The 20,505-nt window shown below is 40.5% G+C and overlaps 1 protein-coding gene across 1 annotated transcript in view; it reads left to right on the plus strand.

Moving 5' to 3' along the window:
* Positions 1-20,505, plus strand: part of CADPS (calcium dependent secretion activator) — a 447,690-nt gene that overhangs the window by 329,606 nt on the left and 97,579 nt on the right. Inside the window, exons 15-18 of the mRNA XM_023754061.1 lie at positions 3,695-3,796; positions 5,198-5,261; positions 5,595-5,718; positions 8,056-8,124. Of these exons, the coding sequence (XP_023609829.1) occupies positions 3,695-3,796; positions 5,198-5,261; positions 5,595-5,718; positions 8,056-8,124 (359 nt within the window). The remainder of the gene's footprint in view (positions 1-3,694; positions 3,797-5,197; positions 5,262-5,594; positions 5,719-8,055; positions 8,125-20,505) is intronic.

Consider the following 20,505-nt stretch of genomic DNA (forward strand, 5'->3'; position numbering starts at 1 on the left):
CCTCATGTCTCTTCCTTTTGTAAAATAACATCCCCTGTTACCACTACCATTTCAGAGCAGTTCTGGCAATTGCAAACAAATTTGCATTCGTTGTCAAAATCCTGATTTTTTTTATCACCTGGGTTTTGGGTTTTGGGGTGTGTGTGTGTGTGTGTGTGTCTGCACTACATGCCTTACAGATGTTGAGTTAGTTTCATTTATTTTAAAATGAAAGTATTCATACAAACATAGGCAATTAAGAAGCAAATTTAAGAATAGATTACAACAATAAATTTTAGTTGTTTACTTTTTCTGAATAGTGAGATAACAGTTCAGAAAGGAGAGATTGTCAGGGAAGTGGGAGGTGCTAGCTGACACCTTTAATCATTACAAATCTGAGTCATCAGAACAAAAGGGAAAATCATAATCAAATTTTACATTGTAATAATACCCTTCATAGTGAGAATTAACTGAGAAGGCCAGGCACACACAAAATGTTTAGTTTTTATCATCTCAGATGCAAACCTAAAAGTTCCCTCCTAATTGCCTAAGTTAGCCATAGAAGACTCGTTAGTTAAGGAATGAATGATTTTATTCCGAGAAGTTTATCTCCTAATAATGGCAGCAGGCATCTCTGGGCTGCCCATTCTGTATAATAAAAAGGTAACATGCAAATTGACAGAACAATGTAATGACAGGAACACCTGCGGCCCCTCACCCCGGCTGGCCCCACCCACGGCCCCTCACTCCAGCCAGCCCGCCACCGATGGCCCCCATTGGGGCAGGTTGGCTGGACCCCACCAGTGCACGAATTTGTGCACCGGCCCTCTAGTGTTAAATAGTTCCATGCCAAACCTCTCTGTGACTTGTAAATTATATTTAATAGCATTTTTCTCTGGGTTAATTCCCTGCTAAGAAACAAAAATCTTAAAATGGCTTATTTTTTCCAAATCGAGTATATGCACACACATGCCAATTGTATAAACGTGTGTTCGGTGTGTTAGTAAGTCAAATTTTGTGTAAACAAATTCCAAAAGCCACAGCTAAAAGAAGTTGTAGATTAAACATGAGACTTTACCACAGAAAATGTCACATGTATTTTATGGGGGCCAATGAATTCAAGATTTAACTACAGATTTTTAATAAACTTTTTGAGATTTCTCCAGAAATTTTGAAAATAAGGGCACATTCATAGGTTACCACAGCCTACCCAATATTTACCATTTTGCCTTTTTTCTTCCCTTAAGTTCAAGGGAACTTTTATGAAAAAGTGGATCATAACAGGATTTTACCATTTAGCAGTGTTTTGTGTGTGGGGGGGGGGAGGGGGGTGTTCTCATTTTTTTCCAGTGGGACATTTTCAGTATTTTCAAAGAAGGAAACTGACCGATCAACCCCTAACAGGAGGTACATTGCTATAATTTGCCAAGTCTTTGTGTAGTCAGACTGGTCTAGTGTACAGGATTTTCCCAACTTATGCTGGATCCTTGAGAAGGCCTATAAATAAGACCATTTGTTTGGTCTCAAGATGACTTGCATTTGCAAACTGAGGAATGTTCCAATAGAAGTTTCATGGTGACGCACCAGCCTGCAAACTGGCTCAGGCAGTAGTCAAAACAAGTCACTACCGATCTGGGAAGCTGAAGTCTTTGAATGGGTCAGATTACCCTTCGTCTAATTTGGCACAGATAAATTTGAGCTGTAGATATGCAGCGTCCCTTTGTATTTTCAACTTAAATGGTCCAAACCAAACAGGGAAAATGTGTGTGGACCTAATGCCAATTTAGAAACACGGGAATACCGTGATTAAACTGAAATTCACTTATTTGTGCTAAGGTCTGTTGTATTAAAATGAGCAATAGTTTGCTAAGATTGAAAAACATCGTATGTGGCTTGTTTGGTTGTTTTTTTTAGCTTTATTAAGATATTGACAAATATATGTAGGTTTAAGGTATACGATGTTGTGATTTGATACACAGATATATTGTAAAATGATTATCACAGTAAGGTTAGTTAACACCTACATCCCCTTACATAATTACCATTGTTTTGTGTGTGGTGAGAACATTTAGTATCTATTCTCTTACCAACTTTGAAGTATATAATAAGTACTAGAGGCCCGATGTACAAAATTCGTGCAAGAGTAGGCCCTTGCAGCCCCTGCTTTGCCCGGAAGGTCAACTGGAAGGTCGTCCGGACGGTCTTTCCACTGTTCAGCCATTCGATCAATTTGCATATTATGCTTTTATTATTATAGATTATTCACTAGAGTCCCCCTGCTCTGCTTTAGCTAGAAGTTTGTACCCTTTGGTCAACACCTCCTCATTTTCCCCACCCCTCAGGCCCCAGCAACTACCATTCTACTCTCTATTTCTATGAGTTAGACTTCTTTAGATTCCATATGTGAGAACATACAATATTTGTTTTTATCTGACTGACATTTCACTTAGCATCATGCCCTCAAGGTCCATTCATATTGTTGTAAATGGCAGGATTTTCTTATTTTTTTATGGCTGAATATTTCATCACACATAATAATTTACATTTCCTTTATCCTTTGTTTTATATATATATATGTTTTATATGTTTAATATGTTATATGCATATGAAATATATATGAAAATATATGTGAAATATATATCCATTTATCTGTCAGTGGGCACTTGGATTATTTCCGCATCCTGGCTATTGACAATAATGCTACTATGAATATGGGGGTGCAGATGCATTTTCAAGATTTCCTTTCCTTCAGATATACCCAGAAGTGGGATTGCTGGATCATTTGGTAGTTCTATTTTAAATTTTTTGAGGTTCCTCTATACCAGTGGTTCTCAACCTGTGGGTCGCAACCCCTTTGCGGGTCAAATGACCCTTTCACAGGGGTCGCCTAAGACCATCAGAAAACACATATATAATTACATATTGTTTTTGTGATTAATCACTATGCTTTAATTATGTTCAATTTGTAACAATGAAATTGGGGGTCACCACAACATGAGGAACTGTACTAAAGGGTCGTGGCATTAGGAAGGTTGAGAACCACTGCTCTATACTGTTTTCCACAGTGGCTGCACCAAATGACATTCCCATCAACAGTACACAGGCATTCCTTCTTCTCCATCGTCTCACCAACACTTGTTATACTTGACCTTTTGATAATAGCCACTCTAACAGGTGCGAGATGATATTTCATTGTGAATCTGATTTGCATTTCCCTGACGATTAATGATGTTGAGCATCTTCTCACCTACCTGTTAGTCATTTGTATGTCTTCTTTGGAAAAACATCTATTCAAGTTGTCTGCCCAATTTTTAATCAAATTATTTGAGGTTTTTTGTTTGTTTGTTTTTGCTAATGCTAGTTGTTCCAAATTTTCAAGAGAATTGTATTACAAAACTTTCCTAATTTAAAAAATGTTGGCAAATAGTTAAAAATTTTAAGAAACTATGAGACACACAGACCTAAAAGTTGAACCTCCAAGCCACTAGTTTGTACATTTTACCATTTCACAATAAATGAGCGACAATTTTGCAAATGATAACCCAAAACACCGCCACCCCTTTAGTAACCAGCTCTGAGAAGCAGGACTTCTCCTAAGGCTACTTCTGTCATTGCCATTGTTCTTCTGAAAGAGACAGTTTCCTCCTGCTGGAGGTTTGATTGGATGGTGTCAGCACACGAGGTTCCTGTCACTTCATGCCATGTCTTCCTTCAGGCCCGATGGGATCGGAACTGTGACTGTGGAAGAAAAGGAACGTTTTGAAGAAATCAAAGAGAGACTCCGAGTTCTGTTGGAAAATCAGATTACACATTTTAGGTAAGGATCTGGGGTAGAGGGGCTCCTTAGGAGGGGGAGACTAGGGGGGCTTGATTTACTGAAATGGTAAGTCCATCAGATACACATTGGATATTTAGAAATAACCGAATGAAAAAGCAAACCGATCAGACTGGGCTCCACAATAGCTCAGAGACTTTGAAATCTTAAGGTCATTTTATTTCCACCAAGGGAACAGCCCTTCCTTGTACAAGTTGACCCGGGTCATCAACCTAGTTTTTGTTTAATCTATTAAAAAGTTGTATTGGAAGCTTCTTCAGGTTTCCTAAATAAAGCACTGAAAGGCCTTGTGAACCACATCATGTGATCAGGGAAGGAAGGCAGTGGTACCCACAGGGGAAGCCACCTTCCCCTCAGGGACAGGGCGAGCTGCTCCTCAGGGAAGGAAAGCTGATGGGCCTTGCAGGTTGGCTCTTCTCCACACCCTGGAGCCAGCAGGAGCGGCTGCCTTGAGCCTGGTGCCATGTGGCCCACTTCTCCTTGGGACAAATCCGTCATTTCTAACGCTGCACTTGTGGTTCCGGACCCGAAGCCTGAACCAGTAACTCAAAAATAAGAAGCCCATTTATAATGGCATAATAAATACGTCCTTGTTATCAGGCCCTTCCAGATACAGGGGCTGGATAAGCATCTCATTATTTGTTTATTCTCAGAACAATTTTGTAAGGAAGTTATTGTGGTCCCCATTTAAACAACAGGTAAACTGAGGCTGAGAGACGTTCAAGACTTGCCCCAGGCCAGTCTGAGTGTATGTAGCCCATGCTGGTCCCTTTGTACCATAAGGAACTGTGTCCCAAAGGGCTGGTGACAGCTTAAAACAGTCAGTGGAATTCCTAGTGATATCTAACACAGACCCCCCTGGATAAATCTTTATTGATCATTCACTACATGCAAGATGCATTGCCAATAATGGAAAATCCATTAATAATTAAAAACCACAGGCAAAGAAGGACAATTTGCAGAACCATGAATTTGTTTAAAAGACCTTCCTTCATTTTCCATATGAATCCTTTAGGGATTAATCTTACCCTCTTTCAACTAATATTTTTATAATGCTGGTCTCTATAATAATATTTAAGGTCTCCTTTGAGCTAACAAATGGTTCTCTTCACAATAGAAATCTACACAGAGCCTTGTCATCACCCTAAATATTCTTGTCTGCTGCAGACGTCTGCAGAGTCTCTCTTCAGTCATCATTCACACATACACATATATACATTATATACACACATAGATGGTGTGAATTCAGATTAACATAACACAACGTGACAAAATAGAAAGCACTTTCTGTTCCTCACAGAATGTCTATAGGAATCAAATTTCAGTATACTTCATGCTAAAGTGTAATAAATCGGGCAACCTGAAGAATTTTCTCTTTTTTAGGTACTGCTTTCCATTTGGTCGACCTGAAGGTGCTTTGAAAGCTACTCTCTCACTCCTGGAAAGGGTAAGAATGAAAGTCAAAGACAGATTCCACATATATAGAAACATGAACAAAATTGTAATGGAATATTGTGGTTGAATAACCTAGACTGTAATTTTTGAGGTATTGTTTACCATTCATCAAATATCAAAGTAAGCATGAAGAAACTGCCTAAAATCTAGGTGTTTTCTCTCCAGACAACAAATAGTTGGATCTGTTGAAGATATGTTCCTAGACCTTCCCTGGTTCATGGACAGGCTTTGCCATTCTAACTGTGCATTTGAACTCTCTAAGAAATATAAATGAGTAATGCAGCTAATTGAACCATCTGAATAACCTTTCCTTCCCCACCTTAAGGTTTTGATGAAAGACATCGTTACCCCAGTGCCACAAGAGGAGGTAAAAACAGTCATCCGTAAATGTCTAGAGCAGGCTGCTTTAGTCAACTATTCCCGGCTATCAGAGTATGCCAAAATCGAAGGTAAGACTCCCTTCTGCCCCCAGGTTTTAATTTAAAACTTCGTATGCCTCCCTGGGGAAGTCTCTCTCATTTCTGATGGGCACCAGGAAACAGGGGTCCATCTGAGTATGTTAAGCTGAAACTTGAAAGCACTCAAAATATGAAAATGTGAACTCTTCCTTGGATGTGGCCAAATAAATGAATGGAAGATCAGAGGCTCAGAAATCAGTCTTTGTAGGGGAAGAATATTAAACATGGGATGTTATCCGATAACTGAGGTCCCTCTGAGAGTCTGTGTCAGCCCTAAGTGGCTGATGTCTTCCAATGAAGGAGTTCTGCGGGATGACTACCTGCTTTAAATAGAGGAAAACAAAGCAGTTTGTTGTCCACTGCTGATGGCATTGCAAGTAAAACAACAATTGAATAAAGCAACATCAAGATTTTGCTGAACTCTTTCTTGTCCCTTGAACTTATGAAGAGCTGTCTTTGGTAGCATTTCAAACTTGACGGCAAATTAATGTCCAGCCCTCTCTGATGGCTCCTAGTTTGCTTTTGATCTCATTTGTTATTGCTACATTAGACCTAGGATGGTCGTCACCGCTGCCCTCCAAGTTTTAGGGAAGCAGTCACTGATGACCAAGTAATTACCCCAAAGTCACCTTGAGTAAACTCTACTTGAAAAGATATGGTTCTTTGGGACCTATTCATTTGCAGTTTATTAATCACTTTTCATTGTTACCCTGTTGGCTGCTATAGGGTGATTTGAAAACCACACCCAACTTGACCAGTGGTGTAAGTGTATAAATGTGGAAGTTCTGTGTGCAAAACTCAATGTGTTCGCATTCTGGAATCTGATGTTCTCTCACATGTGAAATGCCAGCAAATACCCATTGTTTGCCTTCAGGACATGACTGGGGGAAAAATAAAAAGACCTAACCAACTACCAAAACCCATCAGTTATCCTGCCAAAGTCCTTATTTCCCTAGAGAATTAGGCGAAGATCATGTCAAATTCACAGTGTTCTGTACATTACATGTCTCCCTCTCTCAATTTTGTCTGTCTGACAATGCAAATTGTGTACCAGTGGTAATGAATTCATTGTTATGCATCCAGGGAGAAACACTTAAGAATTGGGCACTAAAAGGATGTTTATCAACTCTTGACTTGGTAATGAGTGACAAAAATAGAGGAACAAGAAGATTGGTAAAAGAGCTATATTAGAAAATAATTGTTCCAGCATTTACCTTCCCAGGACACAATGATTGGTTGTATTTGGTAATGCCAACCGGGCACCTAATAATTCTAGGTGAGGCCAGAGATGGGATGGAATCAAGAAACGTTCGGTTGCCATGGCTGCTGCCTCCTAGGTCTTGGTCTAGCTATTACTAGTCTTGGTAAGATCTGCTCTCTTCTTTCAGATAAATATATCCAAAAACAAACTTTAAGATCTGTAAGTAAAAATGCATTCATTTCCAAAGTAGATCAGCTGGTCTGTAATTTCCTTTTGTGCCTCAATTCTTCTTGGTTGTGTTAATTATCTTTTGCACTGTGACTTTTAGGTCTGGGGATTCTTTGAAGAAACCAATCCTTTTTTTCCAACTCTCTTTTCAGAGAAGTACCTCATTCCACACTACCTGCTCTCTTTGCTTCTCTCCTTCCTTGTTCGCGATTGGCTCAGCCACTTTTTGACATTATCTCTGCAAAAGTGGCTGTGACGCCAATTTCAAAGCATGCTGGGATTGTTAATTCAGACAACCCAACATCCTCTGGCTGCATGTATCAGGTTTTCTTTCATGAACATAGTCCACCATAGGCTGAGACATTGCAGCTGTAAAGATATTACTACCAGGCAACTTTCTTTTACAAGGTTCCAATCCTACCCTCAGAAAAGAAACTGTCCGTTTTTACATTTGAGCCCCTCTGTGAGCACTGACAGCTTAGTTTCCAGAGAATTTTGGAAAGAAGTTGTAGTAATATTGCTGGAGACTATGTTTATGAAGAAATACCTCAAGAGCCTTAGATACTAAAGTCTGAAATCCTTAGTATCTTGGAGCCTTAAATCAATGAAATTCTGTTTCCCTTTACTCATGATGTTTTTGGTCATTGTATTCTTGCAAACAATTCTAAAGAGACGTGTAAAATCATGGTCACAATCTCTCTCGTGACTCACGGCATGCTGAATGGTTAATCCAGTAGATCTCCGATTTTGAAACTCCTTTTTCCTTTATCCTGTGTTTATCCCAAAATACTCTGTGGCTATTTTCCTTTGAGCTAATGTAACGTTTTCCTCTAACCTATGACCTTTAACCTCTTTACCTCTGACCTAAGCCTCTTGCATGCCCAAATCCTCTTTTATAGGGAAAAAGAGAGAAATGTATGAGCATCCTGTCTTCTGCTTGGCCTCCCAAGTGATGGATTTAACCATTCGTGAGTACCTACCACTCCTCGCCATGCTGTCTTCACTCTTTCTGTTTTCATTATTTCAAGAAAATACAGATCCAATCAACTCACTCTCCTTGCTTCAAGTTGTTTAGCATTGGCTTGTCTGTTGATTCTGTCTGTGAAATCCAGTGTGAGAAGTCCAGTCACTTTTTATCAGCCTAAAACAGGTTAGACAATTAAGCCATTTGTTTGTGATAAACTCAGATTTGTCCGTAAGTTTTTCAGTTATTCTCTGTCTGTGACCTGAATGCATTTTTACTTTGCTTGTGTGTAACCCCAATTTGTAAAGTGCTTGTCACTGGTACACAATAAAAAGATAGCATCTAGGCCGGGAGCAATATGTTAGGTGTCAGATAAAGGACAGCTGGGGCAAAATCATGCCTTCTTTTCCATGTTTAACATGTCCAACTATTGTGGGTATAAGATCACATGAGGTGGTCCATTCTCTGTAAAAATGAGATCTTACATGCCTCCTGTCTCTTTTCTCTCGAGCTGGAAAGCTTTTCCTTGTTCTCTCTGGAGATTTTGACTTGTCCTTGTCCTCTAAGCTTTGGCTAGAACATATGACTTAATTGTCACTTGGAAAGTTCATGTATGTTTCATAGCTTGATTTCACATTAAACTTAATTTTACTAATTTTCTATTTGTGCAGCATTTTTCACCTCTGTGAAGGAGCCTTTTTTTGCTGGCCCCCACACTTCGGGGCGGTGGGAACCCAAGGGCGACCTTTTCTTCCAATGTCATATATCACACATAAGTGGGGGGCATTTTGGTCCACTTGCTCATTAATCCTGCATATGTGTTCTTGTTTCTCTCTCTCTTTTCTCCTCGTTGTGCTCTCTCTTTCAAATAGAGAATCAAAAGGACGCAGGTGAACCAATTGTATATGCATTATAAACTATCAGGATTGTTGAGTTATATTTAGTTTCTTTTTTTTTTTAACGGCTCCTTAATGTATGTACTCCCAAAGACTGGTGCGGAGTTGCAATGATACTTAAGGAGTTAATTTGTGCTGTCTGAATACCCCTCATGCCCATTAGATGCTAACCTTTATAGAGTAGAATTTCCATGAAGGCATAAGCTTTGGAGGAACAGAATTCTGGTTTGTACAGAACTTTTCATCCTTGGTTTCCGGATTCCAGGGATTTGGCCTCGTGTGCTTTTTAAAAATAGTTACTGAACCAAACGAATCTTCCCTTTTGTTTTTCATTTCTTTTTTCTGTTTCCTACCCTACTGAGAAGTTTGTGTTCTTTGATGAATGTCTATCAGCCAAGATGGAGAGAGGTTGTGTTTGTGCTGTTTTGTGTATTGTGTGGTGAGGCAGGGCGCAAGCACAGGGCGGAAGCTTCGTGAGAGGAAAGCTCTTAGAAAATTCTCTGATTTTGGATGTGTTCTTCTTGTTTAGTCCAAAAACTTGTAAGCATTTTGTAAGGAAAGCTCTAATAAGTGAAAATATAGTATTAACTTTTGTTTTTAAGGTCTAAAGGATTCTCAAAAGATTATTATTGTTTCATTGAAGTTAAACTTATTTCACTTAATCAAAGATGAACATATTTCAGATCAACTCAGAAAGCATTTTTGAGCACATGCCAAGCACCAGACTGGCAATAAGTATTTGAAGACTCATGAACCTATGTTCAAGACACATGTGCCTTTCTCTCCTGAGAAGGGCAGGTATTCATTCACTCATTCACTCTGTCATTCATTCAACAAGTTTTTAGTGGGGCCCACCATGTGCCAGGTGCGGTAGTGCAACCCAGGGACTATGTAAACAACAGGGAACAGCTAATAACCTTATGAAGACTGTGTGCAAATGGGTGCCTAGTGTCACTTACAAATTAAGTATGCAGCTGCACCAATGTGTTGTGCATAAGAGGTCACTGTCAGACGCCTTGGAAATCTTCACAAGGTTGGAAGGATTGAACTGCATCTTGAAAGATGAATTAGAATCAGTGAAAGGGAGCTGGGATTGGGAAGTGGAGAGGCATCCTAGACAGAGAGAGTAATATGCGCAAATATGTAAAACCATATAGCTAATAAAAATAGCGAATGCTTATTCAGTGTGTGTTATGTACCAGGTATGACTATTAAGTGCTTTATATGTGCTAAACTCATTTAATCTTCAAAAACCCTTATGAGGTGGATACTACTATTATTCCCATTTTAGAGAAGAGCAAACCGAGATGCAGAGAGGTCAAATAACACACTTCTAGTAGAATAAGGGTAGAGACAGAATCTGAGTCCAGGCAGAGGCCACAGTCTTAACTACTCTGTAATTCAATGTGGTTGCAATGAAATGAAATGATGGCAGCAAAGGGTGCTGATGATGGCAATGTAGACAGGAGGCAAGATCTCAAAAGCCTTGATATGCCCTAATAATAGAGTTCAGATTATATCTCATGGTCCAAAGTTTTTAACCTGTACTCTATGCCAACTTTTGAAGGCATATAGATTTTCCAAAGGAAAAATTCCACACATATCACATCCAAAGGTGATAGAGAGCCATTAAAGGCTCTTTAAGCAAGAGGGTGGCTTGGTGATTGGCACTCCAGGACAATCATACTGGCTTTGATGGAGAGAAAGGACTAAGAAGGAGGACTTGAGTAAAACTGGGCCTAAAAGTTAAGGTCAAAGCAGAGATGGGTTTGAAGCCTGGTATGTCTGCGGCTTCTAAGCAAAACAAACCTCAATCATAATCATAATGACTTCTTTCCGGATCTTTTCATCTTTTTTCTTACCCTCCTTCTCCTTTTTCAATTCCCTCAGAGGGATCTAAGCACAAATACATGGGTGGGTATTCAAAACCAACGTATGGAGGTAGCAGGGCACAGCTGGAGTTACATGCCCTAATTGGGTGGAGTGTGGACAGCTAGGAGCCCTTTGCTCAGGCTGTGCTTAGAGAGGCTATGGGATTTGGCAGATGGCATTTTGGTGGACTTGTGCTTTCTGTCTGGTGGCATTGTTAAAAATTAAATATTCAGTTTAATTACAGTATCTCAAAAAAGTAAAAGGCTGCTACTCTATGAAAGAAAAGTTGTGACTCCTGCACATAAATTTATTATTTTAAATATATTTCCACTTAAGTCATCACATGTTATGAACCCAGCAAGCTCTATGGATATACTACTATTGCTGTTTTGCCTCAATTCTTGATTAAATAGTTGTATAATTTTATGAACATCATAAAAATTCTATTGAAACTTAAAATAAAAAACTTTTTCTTCAACTATACCAAAGATTTGCAAAATTAGATTAAAAAATAGGTAGATAGATAAGCAGATGTAGATAGATATATAGATGATAGGTAGATAGATGATAGATAAATCGATGATAGATAGAAGATAGATAGATAGATAGGTAGATAGATAGATAGATAGATAGATAGATAGATAGATAGATAGATAGATATACAGCCAGCCAACCCACCTCTGGGCTAAGGACTTCATATGGAGAATCTGACTCCATCTTTACCCCTTTTACAGGAGAGGGAGCTGAGATTTGGAGAGGATAAGAGAATTTCTCAAGCAGGATTTGAGCCAGATTTTTCTAAATTCAAACACCATGCTTTTTCATCTCTTTTCTCACTCCCACCTTCCCAGTTGATGTGGTGGGCACTTGGATAGTTATCAATGAATGGATACCTTCAAAAATACCTACAACTTTTAATCCAGGAAGACTATCCAAAGGCAGAACGTCCTTTCTGAGACCAGATCACTGCCCAAATCTTTCCATCGTGAAGTCTTCCTCAGGGCAGTTGAGATTTCCTGAGATTCCCAAAGAACTGCAGACTTTTTTCTCCCCAATTGACAGAAACCCTCTAATGTAGGACAAGTTCACCCAAAGGACTTCCAAGCAGATTCTGTAGTGCTGAGGTTCAGTATCATTCCCTGTCTTCAGCCAAACTTCCTACAGGTCCAAGGCCAGTTGAAGGAGAAGAAGAGACAACTAAGCTTGCAATCCTTGAACACATAGTGCAGAGCCACCTACCCAAGGGCAAATCCACTCCCACCAAGTACCACCTCATGCTTCATGTCTTACGCAGGAAACTAAATGTTTCCCTTCCTTCTTGTTTCAGGGACGCATCACTCAGGGTTTCCAAGCCCAGATTATTTTGTAGACTAATACCTCATCTATGTTATAAAAAGTGAGGAAGGCAAGGAGGAACATGTTTCCAACATTGTCACCAAGGAGGGTCCTGGAGGAAAAAAGGAGGTGTTTAAAAAGATGCCATAAACCAATAAATATAAGACCAGTGTCTCTTCTATCAGAAAAAAAAAAAGATGCTGCTTCTGCTGCTGATGACGATGATGACAACTGTCCTTTATTGAGAATTTAGTATGTATTTAGTAGTTACATGCATATCTCAGTTAATTCTCACAACTCTATAAGTAGTATTTTATTACCATATTTCTTTGGCTCTAAAAGGCCATCAATTATAAGATGTACCATTAATTTATATACTCCTAAGAACAAAACAATGCTGCCAACTAAATTGTTAGACGCCATCAAATGTAAATGCACCCAATTTCAGAAATGTTAAAATGTGCCACTTACACTCAATGAAATAAGAATTCACTCTTTGAATATGGAAATACAAAGAGAGAGAAATAGAGACATGTTAAGTGAATTGCCCAAGTGTACACAGCTAGTTAGTGGCAGAGACAGAGTTTGAACATGAGCATAATTCCTAAGCCTACATATTGAATTTGTAAGCTATGAAACACCGTGATTGTTAGTGATAAAATTGTAAGACTAAAAAGGGGTTTCTCAATCATCTAGTCCCAAACAGTCACCTGAAAGACAGGAAAACTGAGGCCTAGAGGTTTCTAAATAAGATGGGCAGTTAGTGACCCTAGTTTGGGATCCTGCACATTATTCAGGAGCCTTCACCCCCAACCAGGTGACCTTACCTTTCAGCCAAGAGACGATGGCCTCACCCCAGCCCATCTGGCCTGAATTTTCAGTATGACAGCTGAAGATGAACAGTGTCCACAGGACAGGATCCTGGATATGCAGCTCCAAGAAAATGCCACCTCAGGACCAGCCTGGGCACCAAAACTTAAATCGCTATCCTGGCTCCAGTGAGCTTTTTAACCTCTTTAAGCCTCACTTTTATTTTCCTCCCCGAAAGGGTTGTTGCAAAGATTGAAACACATATTCCGAAAAGAGCTATTAGCATAGTGCCTGTTAGCATAGTTAGCATCATTATATTTATTATCTGTTTATTATTATTTAAAAGAAAATGTCCCAATCTAAATGTGTAGCATGGATATATTGTTTTATTTCAGAATTGGAATATAAAAGAATACATCTCAAACTTTAAAGTTCATACAAATCCCTGAGGATCTTGTTAAGACATAGATTCTGATTAGCAAGTCGGGACCAGGGCCTGGAAACCTGCATTTCTAACAAGTGCCCAGGTGATGCAGAGCTGCTGATCCAGGGATTGCAATTTGGATGCCAGTGGAATATAGGAGGCAGTTGATTGATCTTTTTATCATTAATTTCAAAATAAAACATAGCAATATAGCTCCACACATATTTGTTAAATACCTACTAAGTTCCAGGATCCATGCCAGATAACAAGGGAGTGAGCAACAAGCAAGAGCAGTCATGGTCCTTACCCCCAGGGAGCTGACATTATAGTGGGAGCACAGGCGTAAAACACAGTTACATTCTGCCTGTAGTAAAGGGAAATGCCAGGTGCCGCAGCATCTTCACCAAGGCCAGGGTCTTGGATGCATTGCAAGGAGGATGTCATCCTGGAGGCCAAGGGCTGGTTCCCCAAGAAGGGTGCCCCTGGCCTTGTTACAGTATTTGCCTCTATTCATCATCCTTCCAGATGCTCCAAGATCCTGCCCCAGAGAGCTTATGGCCATATATGTGAAAGCTTATTTGGGGACTGGGTGGATATTTAATAGTACTATTAAATCAGTATTCCTTCTAAAGCAAGTGACAAAATACACACACACACACACACACACACACACACACACACACACACACACCCTCATATAGTTTAAGCAAGAAAAGGGAATTTTTTAGCCAGTGTAGCTAGGAAATGCCTGGAGGAACTGGTCTCAGGATAAAGAATTTTAGTGTGTTTTAATCTCTCCAACTGCTGACAGGTGTCTTTAATGTGACTGGAGGTCATGGTAGAGAGGTTGGGACCAACATGGTCACAGATAGCACCAGCTTTCATCCTAGCTAAATAAACCCTAAAAGAAAACAAGCTTTTCTCTTCAAGAAACTGTATAAAATTCCAGAGAAGGGTCTCATAGGCATGCTTGAGTCACATGTTAATCTCTGAGCCAATCAGAATTTCCATGACGTGCCGGTGTATGGTTGGCTTGGCTTGGCTCACATGACTGCCCCTGTGGGATTCATTGCTTGACATTCACACCAGAACCATATAGAGTGGAGGAAAGGCAATTCTCCGGAGGAGAATAATAGCAGATATCCACTACTGACTGTGTCTATCCAGAATTAAGCTCACTTTCCTTAAGTGCAACAGCTCATTGTTAAGGACAAAGATACCAAATTAGAGAAGAAAAATACCATAATAGCATTATTTCTTCCTTGTAGGTACAAATTATTTTAATTTAAATAAAAAGTATTTTTAACTATCTTAAATCATTTTAAGTTGCATTAAGACACCTGAAGTTGTTCTCGGGTTTGGAAGTTTAGGTTACACTGTTGACAATTCACAGTTCAGCTTAGTACATGCATTAGGTAACCAGGGGCTTTGGTTAGGAGAGAAGAGTTGCTGCATCCTGTCTATGCGTGTTGCAACACCAAGTCTTTGCTTTGCCATGAATGCCATGCACTGGGTGGGATCCACTGAGGAGTTCCTCCCACCTTAAGGACAGGCTCTGTTCAAGCCCCAGAAACACACAATTCGCTGGGCATAGAGGGAGGGGGACATGTGTATGGTTTGCTATTGTTAAAGGCCATACGTGCACAAGTAGGGGTATCAGCAGAGGAGTTGAGCTTTGTTATGAAGGCACCCTCTTGTTATGAAAGGGATCTCTTAAAGGCTTTGAGTAGGAATAGGGCAGGCTCAGAGGCATGTTTCACAGAAGAGACAAAGACAACTGCAGTGAAAAGAGCAGAGAAAAGGAGCCATGATTCATCCAGCAGTCTGTATTACCGTATACCTCATACTCCCCTAAAGACGGAATCTTCTGAAAGGGAGTGATGGTCCTGCAAGGGGATCACTATATGTCATTGACAGCCCCACTGAGGAAATGGTGCTGAACTGTAATGCTGCACTAAATGTATGGCCCATGGAGCCATCCTTTGAGGGAGGCAGGGTCCCGGGAAACGTGCCATGGCTATGTCCTTAGCGTTCTGTTCCTATCTAGCTCTTACCCACCCCGAGTCCCAAATCATAGCAAATGGCTACAGGCTAGTGATTTGCAGTAATAGCACAATACAAACACTGGCATCTTCAGCGACACGTCCACAGGTTGGAGCCTGTAGTAAGTGGGCTTCCATCAAGCACATCCATGTCTCACATGGTATTTCAGGGGCTGGCACTTCGCTCCCTGGAACCCGGATGCTCAGGTTATTTAAGGGCTAGTTGGAGTGCCTCTCGCTCCTGGATGCTTCCCTTCCTTGGCTGAGCTGAGCACGCAGAGGAATTCTCTTTTTGTTTCCTGCAGTCACATGTAACTCTCTCTCTGGAAGCCAAACAGATTTAATTGTGTAAACATGAGCAATGGTAATTGGGTAAATGAAGTTGGAAACCAAGGTATGATGTTTTTGTTTTGCTCCGTGAGGGGGAAAAAATAGGGAGCTTGTGTTTCTATAGTGGCAAACCTCACTGTCAGAATTCTGGACAGACACTTGGCAGCCGGGAATCCCTTCACAACTTTTCATCAAGACCCATTGGCTGAAATATGTAGCTGCTGACTGGCGGGTTACGGATCAGCCTGGGACCTTTCATTGTTCTATAAACCACAGTGCAAGGGTTTCTCTACGCAGGCCCTGTTCTCTGGTGAGAAAAAGAGTTCCCATGAGAACTGCATACTCAGGTAGCACACATTCATTAAAAAGCCAGGAGGTGTTACTAGGTTGTGTCATCAGAGACGTCCCTAACTTTCAACTCAGCTGTAGGTAGAAGACCAGATTTTAAGAAAAATTAAACAGGAGTACTTTTTTTTTTTAATAAAGAAAGGCTCAGTCGTTGTCCTCTTTTGAGTAGCTGTTATTTAAAACTGATTTTTCTATATTCCATTTACACACAATCTTTCAAACAAAAGATTTAAACAAGAGGAGACTGCTAAAGAATTTTTTTAGCCATGCATTCAAAACTTTGAGGTGACCCCGCAAGAAAAAAATTTCAACTTTTGCTTTTAATTGATAGTTTTGCCAGAATATTATATTTATTCGTATTGCGGATATTTTCACTAATGTCGCTAGAATTACATTTTGCTATAAGCCCGCAGTAAAAATCATTTTCCCAGTAGAAAATTCAAGCAAACTTGGCAATGGAGTGTGTCCCCTCTCACCGCGCAGGCTGCTCTATAAACGGGAACTATTGGGAAGCGGCAGGTCTGAGGTTAATGAGGCGCTTGTCAGAGGGAGGGAGTGGGGAGCGGAGGGTGCCCTGGGCCTGTGGAAGGAGCGGCCATTGTCCCAGGATGTTTGCTGTGCTGATACTGTCAACCACCAGACAGATGGGTCAAGTGCTGATTACGGCATTCTAACATTTGGAATAGCAAGTAACATATTTGATAAGCTGGCAAGCTTTTATATATGATTCAACCCACAATATAAAAGCCATGAAAATTCCAAATTGAAAATAATTAAATGAGCTGGAAACAATCAGATACCACACATTTTTCCCCCCAAATGACAGATTTTGACATGTTGAAATTCCACAAAGGGAGCAAGAATATTCCCTAGCGCACTTGAACTAATAGCGGCCCTTCATCTGCTCTTGCGAGGCAATTAATTCCTGCCTTGGCACAATATTGGCGAGAACAATGAACATTGGTAGGCACCTGAGGCTTTGCAGAGATCTAGCCCATGCATTGTTTTATTTGCTCTTACCAGCGACCCTGCAAGGTACACCAAAAAGGTATTCGAATTCCCAAATTCTAGATGAGGAAACCGAAGCACAGAGAGGTTTAAGTAGAAGGGGCAAGGTTCCGTAGGAGGGGGAGCAGCATAGGAAGGGGGAGACGCCAGTCTCCCAGCTATGACTGCTCACTGGGAGGAGGAGGCAGTCTTTACCATCCAGGCGTCCGTGACTGTGCAAAAGTGTGTCTTGTTTCGGTCAGTGATGCTGCCACCATCCTTCACGTGCATCCCTCTGGATAAAGACGTCCAGTCTGAGTATTCAGCCAATCAGCGTCTCCGTAGGGTGGTGCTGGTGGCACTGGTCAGAGTCCAGTCCAGTAACGGGGCAGTAACGCTGAGAAAGCAGCGGCTCCCCATTTGTGTTTTATCATTCTTGCTTGTTTGGTAGTTCTTTTCAGAGTTCGTCATCCTACTGGTCACTCTTTGTGAAAGTCAACTTTGTCTCTTTACTTTTTTACCTTCTGTCTTCACCCACCTGAGCCGCTCCCCGGCCAACGCCTGGGCCTCCTCCGCCCACCCAAATTCAGACCAGCATTTTATGTCAGAGGCTCAACGGCAGGACTAGGCCAAAATCAAGTACCATAAACTTCTCCCATTCCTTTACTCGGCAGCTTCCTAGTTTGGTTTGCTTTTCCGTTCATTTTCCTTCTTGAAATGTTGTTTTGGTTTGGAATACTAAGCGGAGGCTCGGGCTCTCAAGTTCGACACCAGGTTTTGGGAAAGAGAGCATTTATTTCCAAATGTCCACATTTTTTTTGTCTAGCTATGTCTGACATATGCAACATTTTCAAATCTCAATGTCAGCACAAAATAACATTGTTGTTGCATAACATTTTGCATGACGATTTCTTTCTATGTTATGAGCTTCAATTCTGTTGTATGAAATGTTTACTAAGTATATTGTATTTTTAGTTCCCCTTCAGTGCTCCAGCTAGTACAAGATTGGGTGAGAGGAATATTGTGATACATTTCAAGACAGCAAAAGAGACCAAAAAATAATAATTTCTAAGCTTAAATTTCTCCTTCACCTCTGTCGGGAGAGGGAGGATGTGCTAGAGGATTTTGCACAATCTTTTCTTTAAAGACAACATCTTAGAGAAGTCTCTTTTAGTACCTTTTTGCCATTTAGATACTAAGTTAGCTATGCAAAGGAAAAGGAAAAGAGTGTTATGGCTCAATAAAGTGGCTTGATCTCCATACAGTGGAACTGCAGCTAATTAATGGTAAATGAAAGTCTGGCTACATGGGTTAATTGGAAGATCAAGCATTCTAGATTAAAGGATCCTTAACCTGCGTGCCTGTTAAAGTAAAATTGCAAAAGGTTTTATTAAACATACTGTCTGTATATATACATCAGGCATACACATGTCTGTGTACATGTGCACGCACCCAGAGAATGGCTGCGTGCACATATACACTTTATGTGTATCTATCGATATATATTGTAGTCGATCTAAAAGTACTGCATATTAAAACAAACCTTCAGGTGGTCCTAGCTTAAGCATCTTGGATTTCTCCAAACGTAAATATCATTCACAGTTTTTAAATGGAGGTGCATAAAACTATTGGTGGGAATTATTTCATTTCTACATGATATATCATGTGCAGCCAAAATTCCCTACGTTTAGTAAGTATTCCACCCAAAAGGACAATGCTCCCTATTTTTAAAGCAAGAGATTTCAAAGTGCCCAAGTGGGACTTCCTGCAGACTTGTATTAATGTGCAGGCTTGTCTGGTTACTAGAAAATGTATGTAAGTGTGTGATGTGTGTATGTGGGTGTATGTGTCGAATGGGTAATAAGCATAGACTGAGGAATTTGCAAATTGATGTGTAAATGTGAGTATCAACTAAATAAAAACTAGTAGCCTTATGCATATTTACTATCAAAATGCAAGCACCTCACTCTACACATATTACCCAAACATATATACACAGTATGTTTGTAGACATGCCTGAAAGTCTACTAATGAAATTATCATAGTCCATTTATGAAATTATAGACAGGCCAGGTGCCCCCAAAGCACACAAACCCCTCACTATTTCTCCAAATATTGGTTGCTCTGGCCCAAGAGTTGTGCTGTCAGCTCAGCTCCACACACCTGCCTGCTCTGAGTGTCGGGTAGTGGCTGCCTGATCTGCATATTTATGTTCCCTTCAGTTCCCACCTTCAGGCCCTAACCGTATCCAGCCACGCTGCCACCTGAGCACGGCAGAGACAATGGAGCTTTCCGCTGGCCCGAATCCAGAAAGCCCATTTTCACACTAGTCACCAGGCTCCTTTGGCTGAATTCCCTCAATAATCTTACCAGTCCCAGCCATCACTCTTAGCTCCCAGAGGGACTTGGAGATTCATTTTGCATAGTGTTTCACTGAACTTGTTTTTCCTTTTTTAAGCCTAAATTACTGATCATTTGGTATAGTCATCACCTATCTAACAAATGCACAAAGAGAAAATTATGGGGCACTTTTTTTGTAAAGTTGAGACCAACTTCCTATGATATTTTGTTGTTGTTGTTAATCCTCACCCGAGGATATTTTTCCCATTGATATTTTTTTTAAGAGAGTGGAAGGGCGGGGAGGGGGGAGAGTGGAGGAGGAGGAGAGAGAAACATAGATGTGAGAGGGAAACACGGATTGGTTGCCTCCTACACACGCCCTACCAGGACAGGGATTTTATGTGCCCTTGACGGGGAATGGAACCCGAGACCCTCGGTTTGTGGGCCAGGGCTCTAACCACTTAGCAACCCAAGCCAGGGCCTATGATTTTGTTTAAATACCACCCCTCCCATAAACAAAACAAAACAAAACAAAATAACAAACCTTCCAGTGAAGCATTAAGTAATCTTCTCTAGCAAGGAAAATCCGGAAGCCAGAACACATCTGCTTCGATGAAGAGATGAAATAGTGTCAGCAGTCCCTTCTTGCACATACGTGCCTGCCTGTGGAATTGGGCTAAGTGATCCCTATTGCCATTATACCCCAGGGCTACAACTGACTGAGGCTTCAAGGTGTGAAGGGGTCTAAGCATGAAATACAAGATCCCTGTGAGTTCAGACTGTTTGAATCCAGGCAATTCCATTGGCTAAGAAAACCCTTTATATGTTAAATATTACTTTTTTCCGCCAGGAAAAAAAGTTTGTAAGTTTGCGTAACGTGATGACATTGCTAAACTTTCATGAATTCAGCTCTATAAAGGGTGCAACATAAATCAGAGTTCGGTTTGTGCTTGAGTCAGCTAAAAAGAACCCTTTCAACACAATAAAAACTGAAAATAGAG

This window comes from Myotis lucifugus, unplaced genomic scaffold, assembly GCF_000147115.1.
Source record: "Myotis lucifugus unplaced genomic scaffold, Myoluc2.0 scaffold_55, whole genome shotgun sequence".
Lineage (NCBI taxonomy): Eukaryota > Metazoa > Chordata > Mammalia > Chiroptera > Vespertilionidae > Myotis > Myotis lucifugus.